At 52.8% G+C, this 20709-nt stretch overlaps 1 protein-coding gene across 2 annotated transcripts in view; it reads right to left on the bottom strand.

The window, feature by feature from the left end:
- Positions 1 to 1735: 1735 nt before the first annotated feature.
- SLC29A4 (solute carrier family 29 member 4) overlaps positions 1736 to 20709 on the bottom strand; it is a 30361-nt gene continuing 11387 nt past the window's right edge. Inside the window, exons 4-12 of one of the 2 annotated variants that reach the window (XM_030578731.1) lie at positions 20244 to 20357; positions 19217 to 19345; positions 17522 to 17596; positions 15033 to 15298; positions 13786 to 13921; positions 12491 to 12678; positions 11709 to 11949; positions 10232 to 10309; positions 1736 to 1899 (exon numbers count right to left, since the gene is read on the bottom strand). In XM_030578731.1, the coding sequence (XP_030434591.1) occupies positions 1892 to 1899; positions 10232 to 10309; positions 11709 to 11949; positions 12491 to 12678; positions 13786 to 13921; positions 15033 to 15298; positions 17522 to 17596; positions 19217 to 19345; positions 20244 to 20357 (1235 nt within the window). In that variant the 3' untranslated portion in view covers positions 1736 to 1891. Of the gene's footprint in view, positions 1900 to 6314; positions 10310 to 11708; positions 11950 to 12490; positions 12679 to 13785; positions 13922 to 15032; positions 15299 to 17521; positions 17597 to 19216; positions 19346 to 20243; positions 20358 to 20709 lie in introns of those variants that run through there. The other variant, XM_030578730.1, reaches the window with a different exon arrangement.

The following is a 20709-nucleotide window of genomic DNA, read 5'->3' as shown; positions in this document are numbered from 1 at the left end:
AGTGCAGCCACTAGCAAAGGCAATAGACCATCTGTGGTTCTACAGTGCACTATGCTGCATCTTATTCCCTGCCTGGCCACCTTCCCACACCTGAGCAGCCTGAGCTTTGAGCCAATGAGAACATTGTACATTAAATGGATTTAGTTACACTGGTGCAAAGCCCCTGTGTGGACACTCCTAATCTGGTTTATTTTAACTAAATGCAGAAGAGGTGTAAACTCAGCCATGCTAGACTGCTCTTCGAGCAAAATGAGGTTCCTGCAGGTCTAACTAAATCAGTTTAAATTCACAATGTTGTATTTTATTCTGAGAGCTTAGCCAACGTGTTCAGGCTTACACAAAGGCGCTGAGTTAGAACTCAGCAGAGTGAGATCAAGGCTCCCATTTTCCTCACGCCGCAACCCCACCTCCCTCCTTCAGACCTAGACACTGCGGAAGGAGGCTTGATGATTTAGTGCTTGGGTGTGTCTTGGCACTTGGCTTTGACAGGAGACAGCCTAATAACCATTCACCTCCTGCCCGGGCTTGGTTGTGTGGCGGTTGTGCAGGTGCCCTATGGCATTGGCACTGAATGCTAGTTTTCAGATGGTGACTTCCTAAAGGCAGCCGATGCCCCTTTTCCCAGCTTCCAGGCATCCCCTGGACTCAATGAGCCAGCACAATCTGTGGGGTCCCTGAGGCAGGGCGGAGCTGCTGCTGCATCATGGATGGCTTTTATTGTTGGCGAATGCCAAAGGAAAGCAATTTCCCACCTGGCTCAAGGCTGAGCTTAGCCCGAGGAGAATGCTCTGCATTTGTGGTGGCACTTGCCATGGAAGGCTATTTTGAGGCATATTTAGGCTCCTAGCAAGCTGCTAACACCTCTCAAAGTGGCAAAGTCTGGCTGGCCCCAGCTGTGATGTAGCAAAGAAGCAGGAGGCTTCTGCCCAGAGCCCACTCCTCCCTTGAGAGGAATACGCTGCAGGTAGGAAGGGCGGGGTCTGCTCAGCTCCTGCCCCCTGTGCAGATTGTTTGGAAAGGCCTCATGGTGGGCGTATGAAGAGGGGCCTTTGCCTGACATCACACTGGCTGGGTGAGGATGTTTTTTCCGAAGCTGTGACAAGGACCATTCCCTTTGCCCCACTGATGGGCCTGACCCCACAATCCAATGCTCCTGTTCTTTTGGGACCAAAGGCTCACAGGTTTAATTGTCTAACAGTGTGTGTGGAGGTGAGTTACAGTTTTACTTTGTGAGCTAAGGCTGAAGAAAATGTATTCCTAATCTGGGCTTTAAAAGCCTGGGTAGGGCAGTGTGAGTCAGGGCACTGCACGCAGGGCCAGGCGGCAGAAATGCTTGTGGTCTGTGCCAGCGACTCCCACCCCCAGCCCTGTGAGGTAGGGCAGTGCTATTCTCCCCATTTTACAGGTGGGAAACTGAGGGACTGTAATAAAAGACCCATGGCTGGCCCAGGTCCACTGACTGGGGCTGGGGCTGCGGGGCTCCCAAAGGGCTGTACAGACTGTGCTGGAAGAGATGATGGGGTGAGGGCGGCACCCTGCTTTTGCCCTCTAGTGCCAGAGGGGCAAAACTATTCAGGTGCCTAACTCCCACTCAAATCAATAGGCGGTGGGCACCTCAATACTGCTGAGGCTCAGTGACTAGCAAATGGCTGCTGGCTGGCTGGCTGCAGACTGTCCCCTCAGGCCAGACCTCCCCCAGCAGAGAAAGGAAGTGACCCGGGGCCGGCTCTCTGGTGCCTTTTACAAAAAAACAGAGTTTATTCATCAGCAAACACACAACAGCAAAGTGACAACTAAGACAGTGACACAGAGACTGGACGAGGCCTGAAACCCCTCCTGAGAGAGACGTGCATTAGAGTCTTTAGCTTAGCCCGGCCTGCAGCCCGTGGCTCTACTGCCCTGTGGATGCAAACAAAGATGTTTCAGCAGCACTCTGGGGTAAGGACGCCGGCACACACGCACCCGCACGCCAAGGGGGTGCCAGCTCCAGAGTGAGCCAGGCTCCCTCACAAACCACCCTGTGTGGTCAGGGGAACCTGACAGCAGCTGGGCTGAGACATGCTGCTTTTTCCATCCTGCTACATAGTGAGTAGCCCCTTAATTGCCTGTCTAGCTTGGCCCAGGGCTATTTTTCAGGGACAGAAAAGAACTTAGTGAAAGGTGCCAACCTCAAAGTGTGGCTTGCAGTTAATGTAGCCCTAAGTTTATGGATACACACACACTGGACAAGCAGAGATGGGCAGCTGCATGTACCACTAAACAGTCATATTGCGCCTGTAAACCTTGCCGGTCAAACACACGATTTGGCTTTGATAAGCTGATACAGGCTACAAAATAGCCTTGCCTGAGCCCTGCTCAGCCGGCCCATATGATGTTTGCTTAGTTGAAACTGTGCGCTAGTGAATCAGCTTGTCACATGACTGGCTCCTTCACACAAGGCCAATTGATTTGTCTTTTCTGCAACCCTCAACAGCACCTATCTCAGCTGAGCTGGTCAAGGCTTCTGGGGGTGGGGGGCTATGGCAATTGAGTGTCCAGTTCCCTGCGGTGACTGCAATTTTCAGCTTTCTCTTGCAGGTGGCATCATGGACTTTAAATGCACCATTGAGCCCAGTTGTAAAGCATTTTTTACAATGGGTGTTGGTGTGGAGGACAGACATAAATTGTATGCTAGGATTTTCCTGGCAGGCTCTTTTAGCTGACCAGGGCCCATAGGGTGACCAGACAGCAAATGTGAAAAATCGGGACAGGGAGTGTGGGGGGTTAATAGGAGCCTATATAAGAAAAAGACCCCAAAATCGAGACTGTCCCTATAAAATTGGGACATCTGGTCACCCTAGCCCATCATCACTGAAAAGATCACATGAAAGACCCAGACAGGTTCTAACAGAGTTTAGGTTCCCTTCCATAGGCCAAGTGCTGAGCAAATCGCTCCAGCCATGACATGTCACCTCAATAAATAAAGAACAAAACAAAACTGGCATTGGCTTTGCCCATGCTCAGGCTGTGTTTTCCAGCTGCTTTCCATGCCACGCTAGCCAAGGAGTTTGCTGGCAGGCACACATGTGTGACCAGCCACTTGAAATCAACTGTTGGAGGCTACTCAAAGGCAGTGACTTTTTGAATGAGAAATGTGAGGATTTGAACCCAAGTCATTTGCACCCGGGGCTGGAGGGGGGTAACACCAATCGCGTCTCCCTGGATTGGCCAATCAGAATGAACCAAGAGAGACGCCCCCCCACACACACACTGTATGTCAAATACTCACCAGCAATGGCTGCTGGACAAGCTATAGGACCAAGTGACTAATTTACACTAGTGCATCGGTTTGAGAAAACGGCAGCAGGCAGCGAGGGGAAATGGCCCGATTAGCTCCCACCCACTCAGCTCTAGTTAGACCCAGGCTCGCAGTCTGTAATGCCCCAGTACTGACCAGCCTGAGTGCGTGGCCCTCTGACATCGCTGGTGCTGTAAAGGCTCCACTGCTGTACCAGCACCTGCAGTGTAGGCAGGACCAACGCCTGCCTGGGTGCATGTGCAACAAGCCGCGTGTGTCCCGACATGGGGCATGAAGAAAAGAGCTGAGGCTGGACGTGTGTGCGCATCGGGCAAGGGAAACCAGCAAGCCAGTGGGCTCCGAGAGAGAGAGAGAGAGTGAGTGTGTGTGTGGTTTGACACAGGTTTGAACCAGCAAGCCCAGACCAGGTCCATAACTAGAGGGCTGCTTTGTTGTGCCATAGGCGTCAGCCACATGGTGCTGTCGCTCTTGTGCGCTGTGGTCACACCATAATGAAATCCCAGCTAGGGCGGGAAAGGCAGCTAGGAGAGCACAACCAGCTTTGGGCGTTGGCATGGCTTGGTGTTGTGCTGCGTGGGCTGGCTGGCAGCAGATCTGTACCCTGGAAGCTAACAGCTCAGAGGCCAGTAGCTGGCATTCAAGCTTATACAGCACTGGGCCTGGGGTTTGGCAAAAACTTCCTTTGTCCAGGTCTTAAAGTAACACTCTTAGAGGCGATCACAGTTAAAATGTGGCATGGGCTTCGCGGCATTGCAAAAAAGCACCACGATGGGCATTAACTCTGCTATAACTGTGGCCTTTGTGTATGGTGGGGTGCAGCCCTTAGGGTCCCTATACACCACAGCTGAACCTATGCTTAGCAACTACCCCTGCTGTGCAATCTAAGCCGGTGCTTGTAGGTTCCCTGATCAGTGTACATGAACCCAGCCAATTGGGCTCCTCCCCATAGGCCCTTCCACATAGTTGTGCACCAGAAGAAGAGCAAACAGAACTATGCAAAGGGAAAGCGTGAGTGTGTGGCCAAATTGCTGCACCCATTCCTGCCAAGCACTAAGTGATGACTGGCCAGTACCAACCTCCCTCTGCCACCAGCATTCACAATCGTCTCAGCCTGTGCCCCTGAGCTCTTAAATTAAGGGTGGCCAACATAAGCCTGAGAAGGAGGCAGCATTTACCAATGTACATTGCCAAAGAGCCACAGTAATACATCAGCCGCCCGCCCCCTCCCCCCCCATCAGCTTCCCCCCACGTCCAGTGCATCCTGCCCACCGGCAGCCCCACTGATCAGTGCCTTCACTTCTCTCCCCACACCTCCTTATCAGCTGTTTCAGGGAGAGCAGGCGGCTCTGGGGCAGGGAGCGAGGGCATGGCAGGCTCAGGGGAAGGGGTGGAGTGGGGGCAGGGCCTGGGGCAGAGCCAGGGGCAGAGCAGTGAGCACCGCCCCCCCCCCCGAGCATTGGAAAGTTGGCACCTGTAGCTCCAGCCCAGGAGTCAGTGCCTGTACAAGGAGCCGCATATTAATTTCTGAAGAGCCGCAGGTTGGCCACCCCTCTAATTAACCTATAGCCTTGGTATCACAGCCCCCGCTATTGCTCCTGACTGATGGAGCGTTGTCTTTGACTCCAGTGGCTTGGCAGAAGGGAGATCTGGCGCCTCTCCCTGCTGTTGCTGTGAAGAGCTGATTGGCCAGGACCAGCAACCAAGATGTTTTGCAGTGGCCATGGATTTGCAACAATATTCACTTGCTCTCTCCAGTGATATAAACCTGGTCTCACCGCATGGGGCAAGGACACACTGGAGGGAGCGCGGCACTTTCTGAAAGGGTTAGGGAGCACATGGAACTGCCCCAATCAGGAGGGGTGGGATGGATGGGGCAGAATTAAGTAGTTAGGGTTCCCCCCACCCTTCCTGATCCTGAAGAATAGCTGGCGGTGAGGGCTTTGTCACTGAGGCAAGCACCCACATGAACCTGAACCCCCCCCCCAACACTGGTCCCATCACGTGTTCCCATGCACCAGCCAGCAGGATGTGGCCCTCCCTTAGCTTGCTTTGGCCGGTGCAAGCGTCTAGGGGAGCTGTGGACGCTGGAGGCCACCGCTCTTGCTGACATGGAACCCCAGCAGCAGGAATCAACACAGGAGAGATGATGGGGGCAGTGCCAAGGGTGGGGGCAGTGTTGCCTCCTCTCCTGCCCTTCCTCAGCCATCTGCACAGGAAATGAGAGATCTGAGAACAGTGAGGCACATCCCCATGCTGGCCCACTTGAGCTGATCTCCCAGAAATGGCTCAGGGCTGGTCAGCCCTGGCTTGGGAAGCTGTGCTACTCATGCTATGTGCCCTCCCAGCAGCATCCAGCTGATGCCCTCAATGTGCTTTACAAATACTTCTGTGCCTGACTCACTCCATCCCCAATGAACGTATTATCAGCAGCTCCATTTCACAGCTGAGGAAACTGAGGCTGTGAGTAATGTGAAGGGACTTGCCCAGGGGACCAGTGGCAGAGCTGGGAAGGCCTCTGAGCTGACTCGCTTTTGATGGCTAGACTGCTCTCCCTCTCCAGCAGCCCCTTCCTGGGAAGAACAGGCTTTAAAACCAGCCCCGGCAAATTCCCTTCCCTATTTACTTAGCCTGACTCCAACTCTCAGCTCCTCTGATGCACCAGCTGTCCCTGCAACAAAGCCAGGCCATTGGGTGTGTGTGCTTGGTGCCTTTTCCCTCTGCTCAGCTTGTCTGCCCTGCTCTAGCGCGCAGGCTGCCATGAGCCAACATTCACTCCCCTCTCTCGCCCACAGAACAGACCGCCCAGGCCCAGCGGAGAGGCGGGTGTTGGCGGGCGATGGGGCCATGTGCTCATATTTCCTAAAAAGCCACGTGTTTTTTGGGTGCATTGCTTCCCGTGTCTCTGCCTTGAGACAATTTACACTAGCTGAACTAACAATGCCAAATATTTTATTATCAGAGGGGTAGCTGTGTTAGTCTGGATCTGTAAAAGCAGCAAAGAATCCTGTGGCACCTTATAGACTAACAGACGTATTGGAGCATCAGCTTTCGTGGGTGAATACCCACTTCGTCGGATGCATGTACAGGCCTGGCTCCTGAGCATGGCCCCGCCAGCTCATCCCAACAAGGCATCAAGCTGTTGGCTGGTAGGCAGCGTCATCACTGCATTAGGAGCGGTTGACATGGCTCATATTCTGCCCATCAGCCAACTCAGCGCTGAGGATGTGTTTTCAATCTAGCGCTAGATTGTGTGCGAGCACATTATGCTGGCAGACAGGTGTTGCTAGGTTACGCAGAAGGGAGGACTAGGCCTCTCCGCTGCAGGCGAAATTCTCTGCCCTGTGCTCTGCAGCAGGTTGGCTGCCCAAGAATATGCTGATAATCCCTTCTGGCCTGACACTCTGTGACTGCATAGAAAGCAGGAAAGAGGCCAGGGAAGGATGGCAAGGAACCATTAGCTGAAGTGGTGCATGGAGCATTGTGCTGCAAAGGAAAAGGCTTTGTGCCATAACTAAAGTCACATGGCTTTGAGACTGCAGGCTCTGGCCACTTAGGATATGTCTACACTGCAATTACAATCCCGCAGCTGCCACATGCCAGCTGATTTGGGCTCGCAGGGCTCGGGCTGTGGGGCTGTTTAATTGGAGTGTAGACATCCACGTTTGGCCTGGTGCCCAGTCTCTAGGGACCTACAAAGTGGGAGGGTCCCAGAGCCTGGGATGCAGCCTGAGTTGGAACGTCTACACTGCATTTAACCAGCCCCATAGCTCAAGTCTGTGAGCCCGAGTTGGCTGGCAGGGGCCAGCTGCAGGGTATGTCTAACGGCAGCGCAGACAGATGCAAATGCAGCCTGTGACCACCCTTGCACTGTAACTATAGAGGATGGCCAAAGCTCAGCACCATGACTCGATGCCTTTGTTTAATGGTTAGTTTCACTGCCGGTGATAACTGATCAGGTATTTCTAGTCAACTGGCAGGATGACCCAGCTGCAAGCAGACACACATCTGCTTGGTTTGATTCCCCTGAAGAAAAATCTACTGATTTCCCCATAAATAGCTTAGACACCTGCTCTGTAGTACCCCCCACCCCAAAAAAAAGTATATGACCTTCTAAAATATTACAAAATGAGCTACGTGCACATATAAAATGTATGGCACAAGCAGTTTGTCTCAGTATTTATCATCATGTACTTTACAATCTAGTCCAAAGATCATAAAACTGGCCAGTGTGTCTCTACTTGATACAGTCATGCCTGTACGTTGCGGCTCTGTGCAATACATGATCATCACGCAGATAAAAGAAATCAGTGGCACACACTATGCTTCCCCTGGACTCAGCGATATGTCATTGAAAGAGGAGACAGGGTACATCTGCAACGCCCCATAGCGTTTAAAACTCATGGATCAGGCTCCTGAAACTCATGAGAAAGGTTTACAAATCATGAGATTTTTAAAAATATAATAAGATTTGGGTTCTTTTTATTTACCTTCAGGGATTTTGGGGTTCAGGTTTTCAGGCTTGTCTCTAGAACCAGGACGGCTGGAAACGTATATTGTTTGAATTAAAGCTGAGGTTCCTAACTCCAGGAGCTGGGGCTTTATGGAAAACACCAACGACCAGGAGACTTCCAAGAGTATGCAATGTGGAGCTGCAACTTACAAGGGAAAAAACACCTACCCCCATTTCAAGTCACCTTAATGGCTTATGCAGGACTGAAGCAAGCCTTGATTGTGGCACAACCTCTGGGCCTCTCTCTAGGTCAGTTCTAGTTACTGGGATGTTCTTTTATGGGGAAGTGTCAATGGTGGGACTTGGGTATGGGGTCCCCACATGAGCTCTGTGCTAGATGAGCTGAAGAAGCTGCTCCATCCTAGTCTCTAGTGACTGTTCTATTCCCCACCCCACCTCCTTTACTCCTGACACCGTCCTGGGGACCAGAGTGGAATGGTCATTGAGCACGTGCCCTGCTCTGGGGGTGGACCGAAGAGGGGAATGGGAGAGCTAATCCCTTGGGTCTTTCAGGGTGGGTGACTGGTGGAGCAACTGTCTCTCCACGGGCAGGAATTCCTAGTACAACATCACACTAGGGAAGATGGAAAAGGAAGAACTGAACTTTCGAGAAGGCTCAGTCTGCATTACAAACTGCATAACCACCAATCCCTGCCCAGAAGTGATAGCAGTGGTGGAAGCTGCAGCGTGGAGAGGACACTGGGGTTTTTGCCTGCTTGTCACCCACCCTTACTTCAGTATTTGCTAGTGTAGACAACACCACTTGCAAACTGTACAAGCCCTGCTAGTGTAGACAAATCGCTGAGGACAGCAGAGCAGCTGCTCCTAGGTTCCATTCAGCTCACAGGACCCATCTTTTGGGAAGGGGCACACCCCCTCAGCGTTACACTCCCAGGACCACGGTAACAAACACCGGGCAGATCAGTTGTGGTGCCTGCTATTAATAACTCCTTCCCCACTCCTACCCGACCGAGGCCAGTGGTGTTTTGGCCAGTGATTACAATACAGTGTCTCATTCTAACACAGCATCTTTCTGTCGCCGCAGGTCTTTTCCTCTCCTCCTGCCCTCCGTCAAGCTCTTTCTCTCTCCTGCTTTCTTCCACTCCTCTAACACTGCCCCCTCCCCTTGCACTGTCTCCCCACTTTCCCTTCATCTCCTCTTTGCATCTCCTTGGCGCGCACACTCAGTCTTGGGTTTACACCTGCCACGTGTCAGGAGCGTGCTGGGGAGCTGTGATAACCGTGACACAGCAGGATGGTGCTGGGCAGTGACGTGTACTGCAAAGCGGCTGCGTGCGGGTCTGAAGACCAAAGGCTGGACGGTAGGCTGGTGGTGGGATATGCAGAGGTGGTGTAGCCAAGGGGTTAATTTTATCTCAGAGCCGAAGACCACTACAAACGTCTGACACAAATGCCATCACATTCCCACTAGTCTCAGCACCCTGTCCTTTGTGCACACAGGCTCTCTGGGTCAGGGTGGGTGGGGACACCCCATACCCTTGTACAAAATCAGGAAACTACACCCCAGGAGTCTCCTCCCTGCTCTACCCTGCGGAGTGAAATGCTAAGGCAAGGGGTGCAGTGGATGGGCAATCCCCACTGCTCTGTTCCCCAGGGAGCTGGAGTCCCTCTAGTCATGAGAAACGGTTCCATAGTGGTGGCACATATCAGCTGGACTTCCTAATGCAGAGATTCACCACAATTCACCCGCCCTCTCCCATTTGTTTTTAATTTGCCACCTGGGAAAAGCCAAGTGTCGATAGGGGATAATACCCCAGCCTAGACCCATAGCTGGCTGGGAAATCCCTGGGCCAAGCTTATCCCTGGTTTAACACCCTGGACTTCAGTGGTGTTACATCAGGCACGCGCTAGACCCACTGTATCCTCTAATGGGTAGCCAGTGTCTGTAAAGTTCTGTTCCACTAATCCAGCGCCCGCAAGGACCTGTCGGGGTGGGAGGGAGATGAGGCCAGCCTCAGAGCACCGAGCTCCCCCACAAGAGCAAGCTGAGAGGAGGCTAAGTCGGGAGTGGCCATTTCAGGGCAACACCCACTGTCACCCCCAAACTTCTGTGCCATTGCTGAAGCCAGTGACGACTCACTGCAAACACCTCTTGGCCCTGCCTATAGCCAGCTTGCAGGCCTGAGGATCGGCTCCACCCTTTCAGTCCAACAGGCCAGGGGCCTGGAAGGGGGATTAATATTTCAGGGATCAGATTGTGGCTAGGGTGGGAACTGAGTAATAAATACAGGACAGATAATTCCCATTCTCCTCGCCTGCCCAGCCCAACCCACAAGCCCCCTTCTCCTGCACCCCGTCCCGGCACAGAGCTTCTGTAGCTCCAGCCGCATCGCCTGCTCAGTACCCTGCCGTGAAAGAGCTGTTGTAGGTTTCAGTGTGGAAACAGGTACTGTGAGACGTACTGGTGAGGCTATAGGCAAAGTAGGCCACGGCGGAGCCCAGTGTCAATCCGGTCATATAGGACACAGTCATGGTGTTACCTGCAGAGAAGGGGAAAGGGGAAGAGAAGCCAGGAGGTTAATCCTCATCTGCCAGCCACGTGCTGACGGCTCACACCCTAACAGGGCACCCAGAGGTGTCTCCATTCATGCTCCTGGGCCTCGCCGGATTTGGGACAGAGGTTCCCTGCTCTAGCTCTAATCCGTAACATAACCCCCAGAGCAATCCAGTGCTAGAGCCAGTGGCGATGCTACCAGGCCAAAGGAGAGCGAGGGTGCAGCCGGTTACTGGTTAGTGCCCTGCAGTGTATAGGGGTGCAGCGCTCTGGCTCCACAGTGGACCCTTAGAGCAGGAATTGGATCAGCATGGGCAGGAGGCAGCCACCAGGACGGGAACTCTATCAGGGCCAAAATGGTGCCACCCTCCCCAAAGGGACAGTAGGATCCTTACACCTGCGTTGACCTCCTGCCCCCCTCCTGGACTCAGTTCAGCCCGAGAGAGAGCCCCAAGCATAGGTGATCTTAGAAACCGGGCTTCTGGGGAATGACTCTCTTACTGGGCTGGCACCACTGGGTAAGTCGCTCTCTGTGCCAGTGCTGCTTGCAGAACGACATGCAGGGCAGTTGGCACGTCGGTGCATCGCCAAGCTTTGTATGGCTCTGGCCTGAAGCTCTCAGCCTGGGGGCTCTTGCAGGGATAACAAGGAACAGGAGAGGGACCTGACCGCCCATTGAGGCCTGTTTCCGACCTGCACCCGTTTAATATTTGGGAGTGATCCAGCCTCGTCCTCTATCCCCACCCAGGCACAAGTGGTCTCTCCCTGCTGCAGTAAGGGTCTCTCCACACTACGGAGAGCTGTGTACATGTAACCGGGACGGGACCTGGTTCCATGCACACAGCATCTTTCCCCCGACTGGCTGCCCACACCTACCACATCCCACAGCAATGTCTGCAGCAATGCATTCTGGGTACATCTGAGCAATCTTCTGTGCTGCCTCAGCTGCTGCTTCCAGGTGCACTTGGGGCAATGCAGCTGAAGCAGCATGGGAAATCCCCTCTCATGCACACACGTGGGAAGTTGGGGGACTTACTAATTTCGTTATAGTGGCAGGGCCCAGCCACATGAAAGGCAGTTGCCAGCCATGTTACAGGGTCATGAACAGTGGCAAACCACAGCGCGCTATCTGGTTAGGAGCCACCTGCTAGCCACGGGGTGTGTGGCCATGTGTTAACCCAGCTAAGAACTCAGCAGCACCTGTAGTGCAGATGGGCCCGAAGATGGGAGCAGTGACAAGGGTGTGGCAATACAGCCTGGTCCCCTTCTGACCGTGGGAAACACAAATGGAACATGTGATGTTGTGGGTCCAGCCAGCACTGTCCCTGCCTCCCTACACGGCTCCCGTGAGCAGCTGGCATGTGTCAACACGTTATTCCTCCTACCTGCCAGTTCCCGCTGCTCCGGGCTCACTTTGCCAGCAGCTAGGATCATGGGTATGCTGCCGAAATACCCATTGGTGATACCCATGAGGAGGGAGAAGATGCAAGGCCAAGCAGGGTGGCTGAAGGTGGGTTTCCCACTGGGGTACACGCACATTATAAAGAGGGGAATGAAAATCACTCGCAGGCAGGAGTAGATGAGAAGGTGGGTCCCTCTCCAGTCATAAGGCAAGGCAGCCAGGATCTAAAACACAGAGGGAAAGTCCCATTGTGTTGCAAAGTAAAGCGACTTCTGGAGTAAAATCTAGATCAATAAAATGCAAGGCTGTTCAGGAAGCTGGCCTAGACTGAGTGATCGTTTCAGAGCAAAAAAGTCACTGGAAACAAACAGGTCTCTACTGCGGCATCTGAAGGAATCCAAATTTAGCCCATTCTCAGTAACAATCCAATGCCATTTAGACCAGACCCTCAGCCCAAACACACACCAACCACATCCTTAATAACACACCAGATCAGCAGACAACCCGGTTCTAGCGGATTGGTTTTCTAATAGCAGAGGAGGGAAGACAAAGTCTGTAAAAATATGCACTGCAGGAAGTCATGAGCCACTCCAAGCCCATGGCCTGAACCTGGGCAATTGACTCCCATTTCTCTTCCACGGCAGGGTAGATTGGCCATCAGACGAGACCTGTTCCTTAGTAACCTACTGCTCATCTGGCACCTCAATGGCTACCCACCCTCCCCAAGGAAGCCTGCACAGGAAGTCTAGCCAGCACCCCTCCTACCTTGCCTACAAAGTCCGAGAGGTTGAAGACAGCCATGATTAAGATGGGGAGCCACTCCCCAAGGGTGCAGTTGCGGATCTCTGACTCCAGCCCAGGAAAGAGGCACAGTGTGATGAAGTAGGTCATGGCTATGGAAAGCATGTAGGCCCAGATCACCCTGGAGACAACGTAGCGATGGAGCATCATGTCTGGAGGAGGACACCAAAACAACTCTTCAGCTTATTACTAAACCCATGCTCTCGCCCCTGCACAGCATGGCAGTGAGTGGTTCAGCTTCACCAGCCTTCGCCCGGGTCTAGGGGTGCTCACAAAGGCATTGAATAGTTCTGCACGTGAACAGATGCTTTCGCGGCATGCGGCAGAGACATATCAATCCAGAAGACCACACTGGCTTCTGTCCTCAGAACTCTGACCCCATCTCCCACATTGGAAACCCATTTGTCCGTGCCAGACTCCACTGCTGTTCAAATGACTTCAGCAGAACTCAGGGCTGAATCCAGCAGGCTACCTACGCAGTCTCTCTGATTTCCATCGGACACTAGAGCTGTATGAATGCTGTCATTCCACACGTTGTGTACATGCCACAGCTGCAACTCCAGGGAATAGCTAACTTACACTAGCTGTGACCTCCTTGTCCTCCCCTGCCCCCGTGAGGGCAAACAAGCGAGAGAGACTACGGTAGCTGGCAGTGTTATTTTATGTCCAGTGCTTGGCAGAAATGTTGCCTCAGACTCCCTGTGATGTGCATCATGGGATACCATGAGATTACCTCACTTTGGCCTAAAAGTTTCTCTGCCTCCACAGCGTGATGTGTTGGATAGATTCCACCTCCCACACTAGAGACAGCTGCATCTCAGAGATGCTGTGTGTATCTAGAGCACGAAGCGTTTGGCGGTGGAAGGTCTATCCTAGGGATAGACATCTATGGCTGCCATCACAGTAACCTCTGAGTGCCTCGCACACACTGATGAACTAGGGGCACGTTTTCACCCCCTTTGTGAAGATGGAGCCGAGGCATACAGAGAATAAGTGACTTGCCCAAGGTCACATCAAAATGCTGTGGTGAAGGAGGAGCTGACCCCAGATGTCCTGAGCTTTTAGTAAAGGAATATCCTTCCTCCCACAACGACACGACAGAAACGCTCAAGTGGACGCAGTACTATAAAAAGGTGACAGTTCCACTTTAAATGGCAGCCTCTGAAAGCCCCTTTAAGTGAGAATGGGACCAGTGAGTGTCAGGGAGGGTCTGGACAGCCCGGCTAGCAGGTCCCTGCAGCTGGACACTGGTGTCCTACCTCGGAAGCTGGGCCAGCTCCTTTTGATTCTTGGTCGAGGGACGTCAAACCTCACGTAGGTGCCACTGCCAGCCAGCTCAGCTTCATGCCCCAGGCTGCCCGGAGGGGAGCCCACCTGCCCACAAGGCCGATTTTCCTGGGGAAAGCACAAGAGGAAGCTGGGTAGCGTTGAGCCAGGGGGTATTTTGCAAAGAAAAGCTCAGTGGGAGGAGGGGGAAAGACTCTGGGAACGTATTCGGCTTGATGTAAGACCGTCCTGCTGTCACTAGCAAAGCCAGAATGGATGAGGTCAGTGGCTCTAATACACTCCACCCAGTGAGGGCAAAGGGAAATACGGGTTAGACTGAGCATTCAATTTATGTGCCATGCTAGGACACCCACCTTTATTGTACAGCTTTATAGACAATATTTCAGCTTCTCTCTGTACCTATGCACCGGTAGAGGGCGCCACATACCTCCTAAAAGAGGGGCGCTCACGTTTTTCCATAGTGTGCACAACTACGGAAAGTAGGTTGTCTTGTAGGCCCATCTCCTCTCCCATTCCGGGCTGCTCCCCTCCCATGCCCAATCGTATACTGTCCCTGTAGCAACCTCAGCAATTGTTTGCACAGGACAGTAATGGTAGGAAAATCTTAAATGTCTTTTTAATGTTTTAATGTCACAGCTACAAGCAAAGAGCAGGGGCCAGAGTGCAGAGATCAGGCGGCCTACCAGAAAGCACTGAACTGGCGACAGGGTGGCAACCCCGGTCCTACAGCCAACTGAGATGCAGGCCAATGATCACACTCATTCATGAACATCGTCTGTGATGGGCTAGAGCTCGGAGTGCTGCATTTCTAGCCTATCACTCTGCCTGTGAAGCTGAAGAAGGAGTCCTGCTAATGCCCTTCGGCAGGGACTTGTGTGGCAGACAGACCGTGATGAGAAGCAAAGCATGGTTCTCATGCCAAACAACTGACACCACTGGTTGGAGCTGCTCCCATGGGCCCAGCTTGCTGCTTTTCTGGGTCTGAGGGCAGATGCTGTGCTCCGAGTTCGAACCTAGTTCTGGACTCTGCATCAAAAGGCCAACTGGACCAAACCAGCATATGTTTGTGCACCTTTGTCAGGCCTTCCCTAGGAGATAGCTTCCCCAGCACAGCAGCTTCAGGCCAGCAGCAGGAGGCCCAGGTCAGAGGCAGCAGGACTCCAGTGAGATCTAAAAGCCCTGGCACACCCGCCTACATAGCACAGAAAGAGAGACTTACGAATCTGACATCCTCTGCAGTGACGTCGTGGTGAACCCTGTATCCGGTGTCGTGGTCTGGGACCCCTTTGCCCGCAGGAGCGCCCTCTCGGGAGCAGGTGGTGTAGTACCGGACGAAATGGGTGCGCTTCACCAGCAGGTGGAGAATGAAGCACATGAGCTCGATGCCGATGGAGATGAAGAAGAAGATGATGGTGTTCTCCTTCTCGTCCGACAGGAGGAGTTTGGTGAAAATGCGGCTGAGGGAGATGATCACCCCTGCAGTGCCTGAGCGGAAGAGAGCACAAGCAGGCCCATTGGCACAGGGGGTCCAGGGACAGTGCGCAGCTTAATGGCCAGGGCTGCAGAGCCATGCTGGAGCGGGTCTGAAACCCACTGACAAGGACAGAACCCAAGATGTGACTCAGTGGCCAGGCCGGGCCTGTCTTGGCATGGCGAGTAGGCTGGTGTGGGCTGGATGGAATGAGAACTGATGTGAGCCAGCGGCTACTCTGTGAGCCGAGATGATTTCTGTCAGTAAAGCTGATTCCCTAGTACTTCCCCTAGCAACACAGGAGAACGGGCACCTGGTCCCGGCCTTGTTTGCTTTGGAGTTAGCTGCAGTGAGGGAAAGTGAGTGGAGAGCCCAGTGGCGCAGCATTTGTCCCTCGCTGCAGGTATCTACCCGACAAAGGGGTGAGGCACAGGAACTGTTTGTTCTCTCTCCCTGCTGGGAGACGGCTCATCTACTGCTGGAGGAAATACAGGGGAATCGGCTCACACCACACAGACCTGGCGCTGCCCTGTCGGCTGGCAGTCCCTGGCAATGCTCGTGCTTTGCTCTCTTGTGTGTTAGCAGCAGCCGCACACGTGCATGCTCCCCTCTGCCAGTCAGCGTATTTCCCCAAGGAATCCAGGAGCTAGCACTAGGTAGAGGGACAATGCCAGAGTTTTCATGCCACTCCTTGTAAGCAGAAGGGACAGGCCAACCACACTGAATGCTGTTCATTACCCCAGCCCATGGGAGAGGGCAGCCTTTCTTTCTGGCCCACATGCCCACTGTTAATTACAGTTTTTCTCTGTCTGGCGTAGGACCAGCTGGCCACTGATGAAAACACCAACCAAAGACCAACGAATTTTCCCATCAGTCAAAATATCAGTGAGAGCCCCCCAGCTGTCATCAGTTAGCGCATCTGCCAGTGGTAGGTGGTGAGCATGCCCACCACCTGCTAGCATGTGCCAAGGCCAACGGGTCTGAGCACAGCAGGATGTCAAATCCATTCTCCCAGCCAATGGCTGTTGACTTTACCAGGAAAAGACTAACACCTATTCTGGACAGCAGCACCCGAGGAGTGAGCAGCCCGCCGGTCAGTTTCCAGCGAGCCATCTCAGAAAGCAGGGGTGGAGACTGAGCGATTGCTGGGCTGGCTGGGCCAACATACGCTGGCAATGGGGGATGGAGCGGTTTTCTAAAGAAGACTCAGCTAATAATGAATGAAGGCCTTTGCTGTGTACATTGGAAGGTGGGCTGCAATCTAACTGGGACGGAGGTCACCCCTACCCATACCCCTGGTCACGGCAGAGACTCCATCCTCTGTTCTACACGCTGTAAAATGCCATGGGACGTGAGTGTGCTGTCTGAATGCTGCCCTCCCCTCTACAGAGCCAGAGAGACAGCTGTAGAAACATGGCGGGTACATCTACACTGCAACAGTGACTGCAGCACGTGGAGACATACCCGAGCTAGCTACCAACCACAACGAAGCACAGGGGCTAGTCACCCGAGTAAGTGCCCCAGGTCCCAGGAGGGCTTTTACAGGCTGCACTGAAGTCCAGGCAGCCACAGCTTCACAGCTATGAGCACTCGGGTGAACTAGACTCCAGTTAGCTCAGGTATGTCTACATACGCTGCAATCACACCTCTGACCTCAGCGCAGCCGTACCCCGTGTATGCGACTTTGCTCTGGGCGTAATGGTACCAGATTGCTCAAGGCGAACTCCGCCTAGACCTCTTAGCGTGGAGAAGTCACATCTCTCGGCAGCATCTTCCCCAAGAACCTGACATTATGGTGGATGGAACATCCAACCCACCTCTGCCTAGGTCTACCCTGTCGGCTAGAGATGCTCCCAGCATGGGAAGCAGCAGCACAGGGTAACCACCCCAAGCACAAACTGCCTGAACCCTGTGGGTATGTACTCAGGGCGGCCAGCCCACGACACTGATCATGGCTGCCCGTGCTGCCGTGGCTAGCACAGTAGCTTGACATGAGATGCCTGCGTGAGCTGGGAATCACATCTGAGCTCCAAGCATAGACGTCGTCTCTGTGTCAAGCCGGAGGTCTTTATTACATGTGCCAACTAATGAATACATCTAAGAGAATGGTACGACTAAGGACGCAGTGGCCAAGGTGCCAGCCAGCAGCTGGCTAATGAGCCTATTATCTAATCAGAATTGCGAGTAGCTCTGCCAGCTAGCAGGCTTTAAGAATCCTGGGTTAGGAGGATACTCACTCTCGCCAGTCATCACCCCCTGGGTGTACCGCTTGGGCAACATCCCGGTGTAGCCGTAGAAACTGGATTGCTGCACTTAAAGAGAGAGGCATACCGAAAAAAGAGAGGAGAAGAGGTATTATTCCCTATCCACAATTCCGGGGGATCTAACCCAAATATATTGCTGGGAGTCCTACCGATGTCCCTGGAGCTGCTGAAGCAGGAGAGGTTGGTGCAGTTTCCTACCTACAGTTCTGATTCAAGAAAGCACATGCTTAACTTTAAGCTCATTGTAGCTGGGGAAGGACTCAAGCAGGTCTAAGCGCTTCCATGAATCAGAATCGCCTTCTTCATTCTTGCCAACGCTATAAGAAAACAATACTGTGGAAAGGCACCAGCTTTCGGTCTTGGATACCTCTGGCACACGAGAGCCCTAGGTACTAAAAGCAAAACTGTAACAAGGTGTTGGTGGTGGTGTGTGTTTGCAGGAGAAGGGTGCAGACTGAACCCCGTTGTTTACAGATGTGAAGCATCGTGTGAACGACTCGTGTTCCAGAGTGTTAAACAGCATCATAAAGAAAATCATAAAAAGGCTGTAAACATACCTGGGCTAGCTGGTGCTAATTAGCTGCAGAAGGCTGGGGTTTTATGGGATGAAATATGGTTGGCGAATAAAAGTCATGCACCTGGGGATTGCACTGGGATTAACAAGTCCTGCTGCCCAGCAGCTGCACAGGGCCCTGGAATTTCATTATTCCAAAGCATTCAGCCTCAAGGGAAAAGGCTTTGGTAAGCGCAGTAACAACTGGACTTGATGGCTTTTGGGTTACTAATATTTTCAAAACGAACCAGAAACTCAGCAGCTGGAACAGCTGGAACAGCAGGCAGTGATTCAAAAATCATAAATGTGTCTCCTTAGCTCAAAAACGGGCACTTCAGAGCCCAAAATGGGAGGGGGAACCTCCCCATATACACTTTTTCCACCAAACAAGAGGTCGGCTTCAATTCATGTTCTTTTCTATCTAATCTATCTGCCTAGTACTCGTATGCCCTACCCCGTTAGCACTTCCCAACAGAACCAAGAGGCCAGCTGGCAAAGCAAGGAGCAGCCGTGGCTATGCTGATTTACCCCAGCTTGGGATCTGGCCCTACTGACTGCAATTGACGTGGTGATGCTAGGGATGCACGTTTGATTGAGGATGGGTTCGGCGGGTACGGAGTTTGGTATTTGGGAGTTCCAGGAGAAGCTGAAAGCCCCCCAGACCATCAGGCAGCACTTTATGCAAATATAATATTATGCAAATATATGCCATTTAATGCAAATCAGACATCTGGTTTTTGCTGGCAGGTGCGCATGCTGTTTCATGTGCTATGGGTTACGGGGTGTTCCCGGGATCTGAGAAGAGCAGATGTAAGTGACTGAACAAATCTACTTCAGAAGAAGAGTGAGGACATGGACCAGGGAGCAGGGATCTGGAGTTTCAGCAAGCAGCAGGTAGCCCATTAGCAAACCGCTCAGTTATATGGACCCAACAGAAATGTCAGAAGGTTTGTTCCTGCTTTTCCTTGCAAGGAAATAGGATCTTTGAGGGGAGGGGCAGTTTCCTCCTTCCAGATACTCCCCTCTCTATTTTCAAGCAGGCATTGTACCCTGAAACAAGAATCTGCTCTCCCCAAAACCACCTGGCCTGTCCTCCTTGTGCAGTCTTCACATACCTGTGCAGCCGAAGGCCACGACCCCTACGGCTATCAGGTTAATAGCATACGCTTGCCTGTGGGTGAAGAGCTCCAACCAGACATCGCAGATACTGACGAAGAGAAGGGGACCCAGAGCGAACAGGTATCCTGCAGCGAACAAGATGGAGACAGGAGTCAGTGGGCAGAGAGCAGAGCTGGAAGCCAGCCTTTGGACTGGCTCGGGACAGCAATGTGATGAGTTCAGCAGCCTGTGGAATCCCAATGAAACCCCAATGGGCCAAGCGCCAGAGCCACTAGAACAGCCTGGAGGGAGAATGCGTCCCTGCCCTGAGGCGGAGATGGACTTACAGAGCACATGAACAAGGGGCCAGAGAAACCCTTCGTTTCTTTCCATCTGTGCCAAGATGGCTTTAGTTATTTAACTGCTTATAGGGCGAAATGGAATCCTAGGTATCGACATGTGGGTTCCTCATCATGTTTGAGTTTCTAGGCAGCCAGATGTTTGTGTCCAAATGTCTGCCTGATCATATGTCTGGTGTCCAGCTAATGATGTATCTGATTGACTGCGTGGCTGGAAGTTTGGGTGTTTACACAGGATGCTGGGCTAAATCTAAGTGACTGGGTGGCCTGAGGCTTGGGTGAATGGAAGATGCTGATACTGCTTTGTACATGACCAGCCCGGATTTCCCAACCCCCTTTCCCCTGGAAACTGAACAGAAGGTATCTGCACACATAACACGCATCTCATCCTCACTGCTGGGAGATCAGGCAGGGAGCAGAACTGACACTCTGGTGCCCTGAAGGGACCAAGAATGGGCAATGATATCTCAGTACTTGCAGCCTTTTTCCAGGTCAGTTGGTGGAGAGGTACTGGAGACGCGCTGGAGATGGGAGTAGACTCCACCCTTCTGGCAAATGCTAGCCTGACTGCTTGCACCAATGAGATGGGAAAATAGCCAAGGAAATATGGTAACCCCGGAATGTGGGGGTGGGCTTGGGTCCTGTTTGGAACCCTGGGGCAGGGGAAGGAAATGGAGAGACCTACCCACAGAGATCCTGGTGTGCAGACTCAGCAGCTCCACCAGGGCATTGTTCAAGATGACGGCTACCAAGGCTACCAGGATGTAGGTGAGGCTCATATCAAACACAATGGAGGTCCCTGCAGAGCAACAGAAGAGGTGAGGGTGGTCAGCAACGCTCCAAGAGCAGCGCTGGACTGAGGGAAATGATTTCAGCAGGGAGAGCAGGGTGCTTTCACACTACTGCTGATCATGGGTCTGTGTTGGCACCTTGGTGAACAGAATTTGGGGTCTGGTGGCTGTTCTGTATTTCCCCAGCCCACCTTTCTGGTTTATCTGAGGGCTGAACCAGGCTTAGTGTTTATCGTGCCATTGTTTGGGTAACTTAGCTGCGGCCGCAAAGAACAATTTCAGGGTTGCATCGTCTAGGGATATCCAGGAACGGGAAACATTTTCCAGATTGTGGAAATAGGCAGCCAGGGCTGTCTGAAA

Source organism: Gopherus evgoodei, chromosome 10, assembly GCF_007399415.2.
Source record: "Gopherus evgoodei ecotype Sinaloan lineage chromosome 10, rGopEvg1_v1.p, whole genome shotgun sequence".
NCBI lineage: Eukaryota > Metazoa > Chordata > Testudines > Testudinidae > Gopherus > Gopherus evgoodei.
The sequence above is the reverse complement of the archived record's forward strand: the minus strand, read 5'-3'. Positions and strand labels throughout refer to the sequence as shown.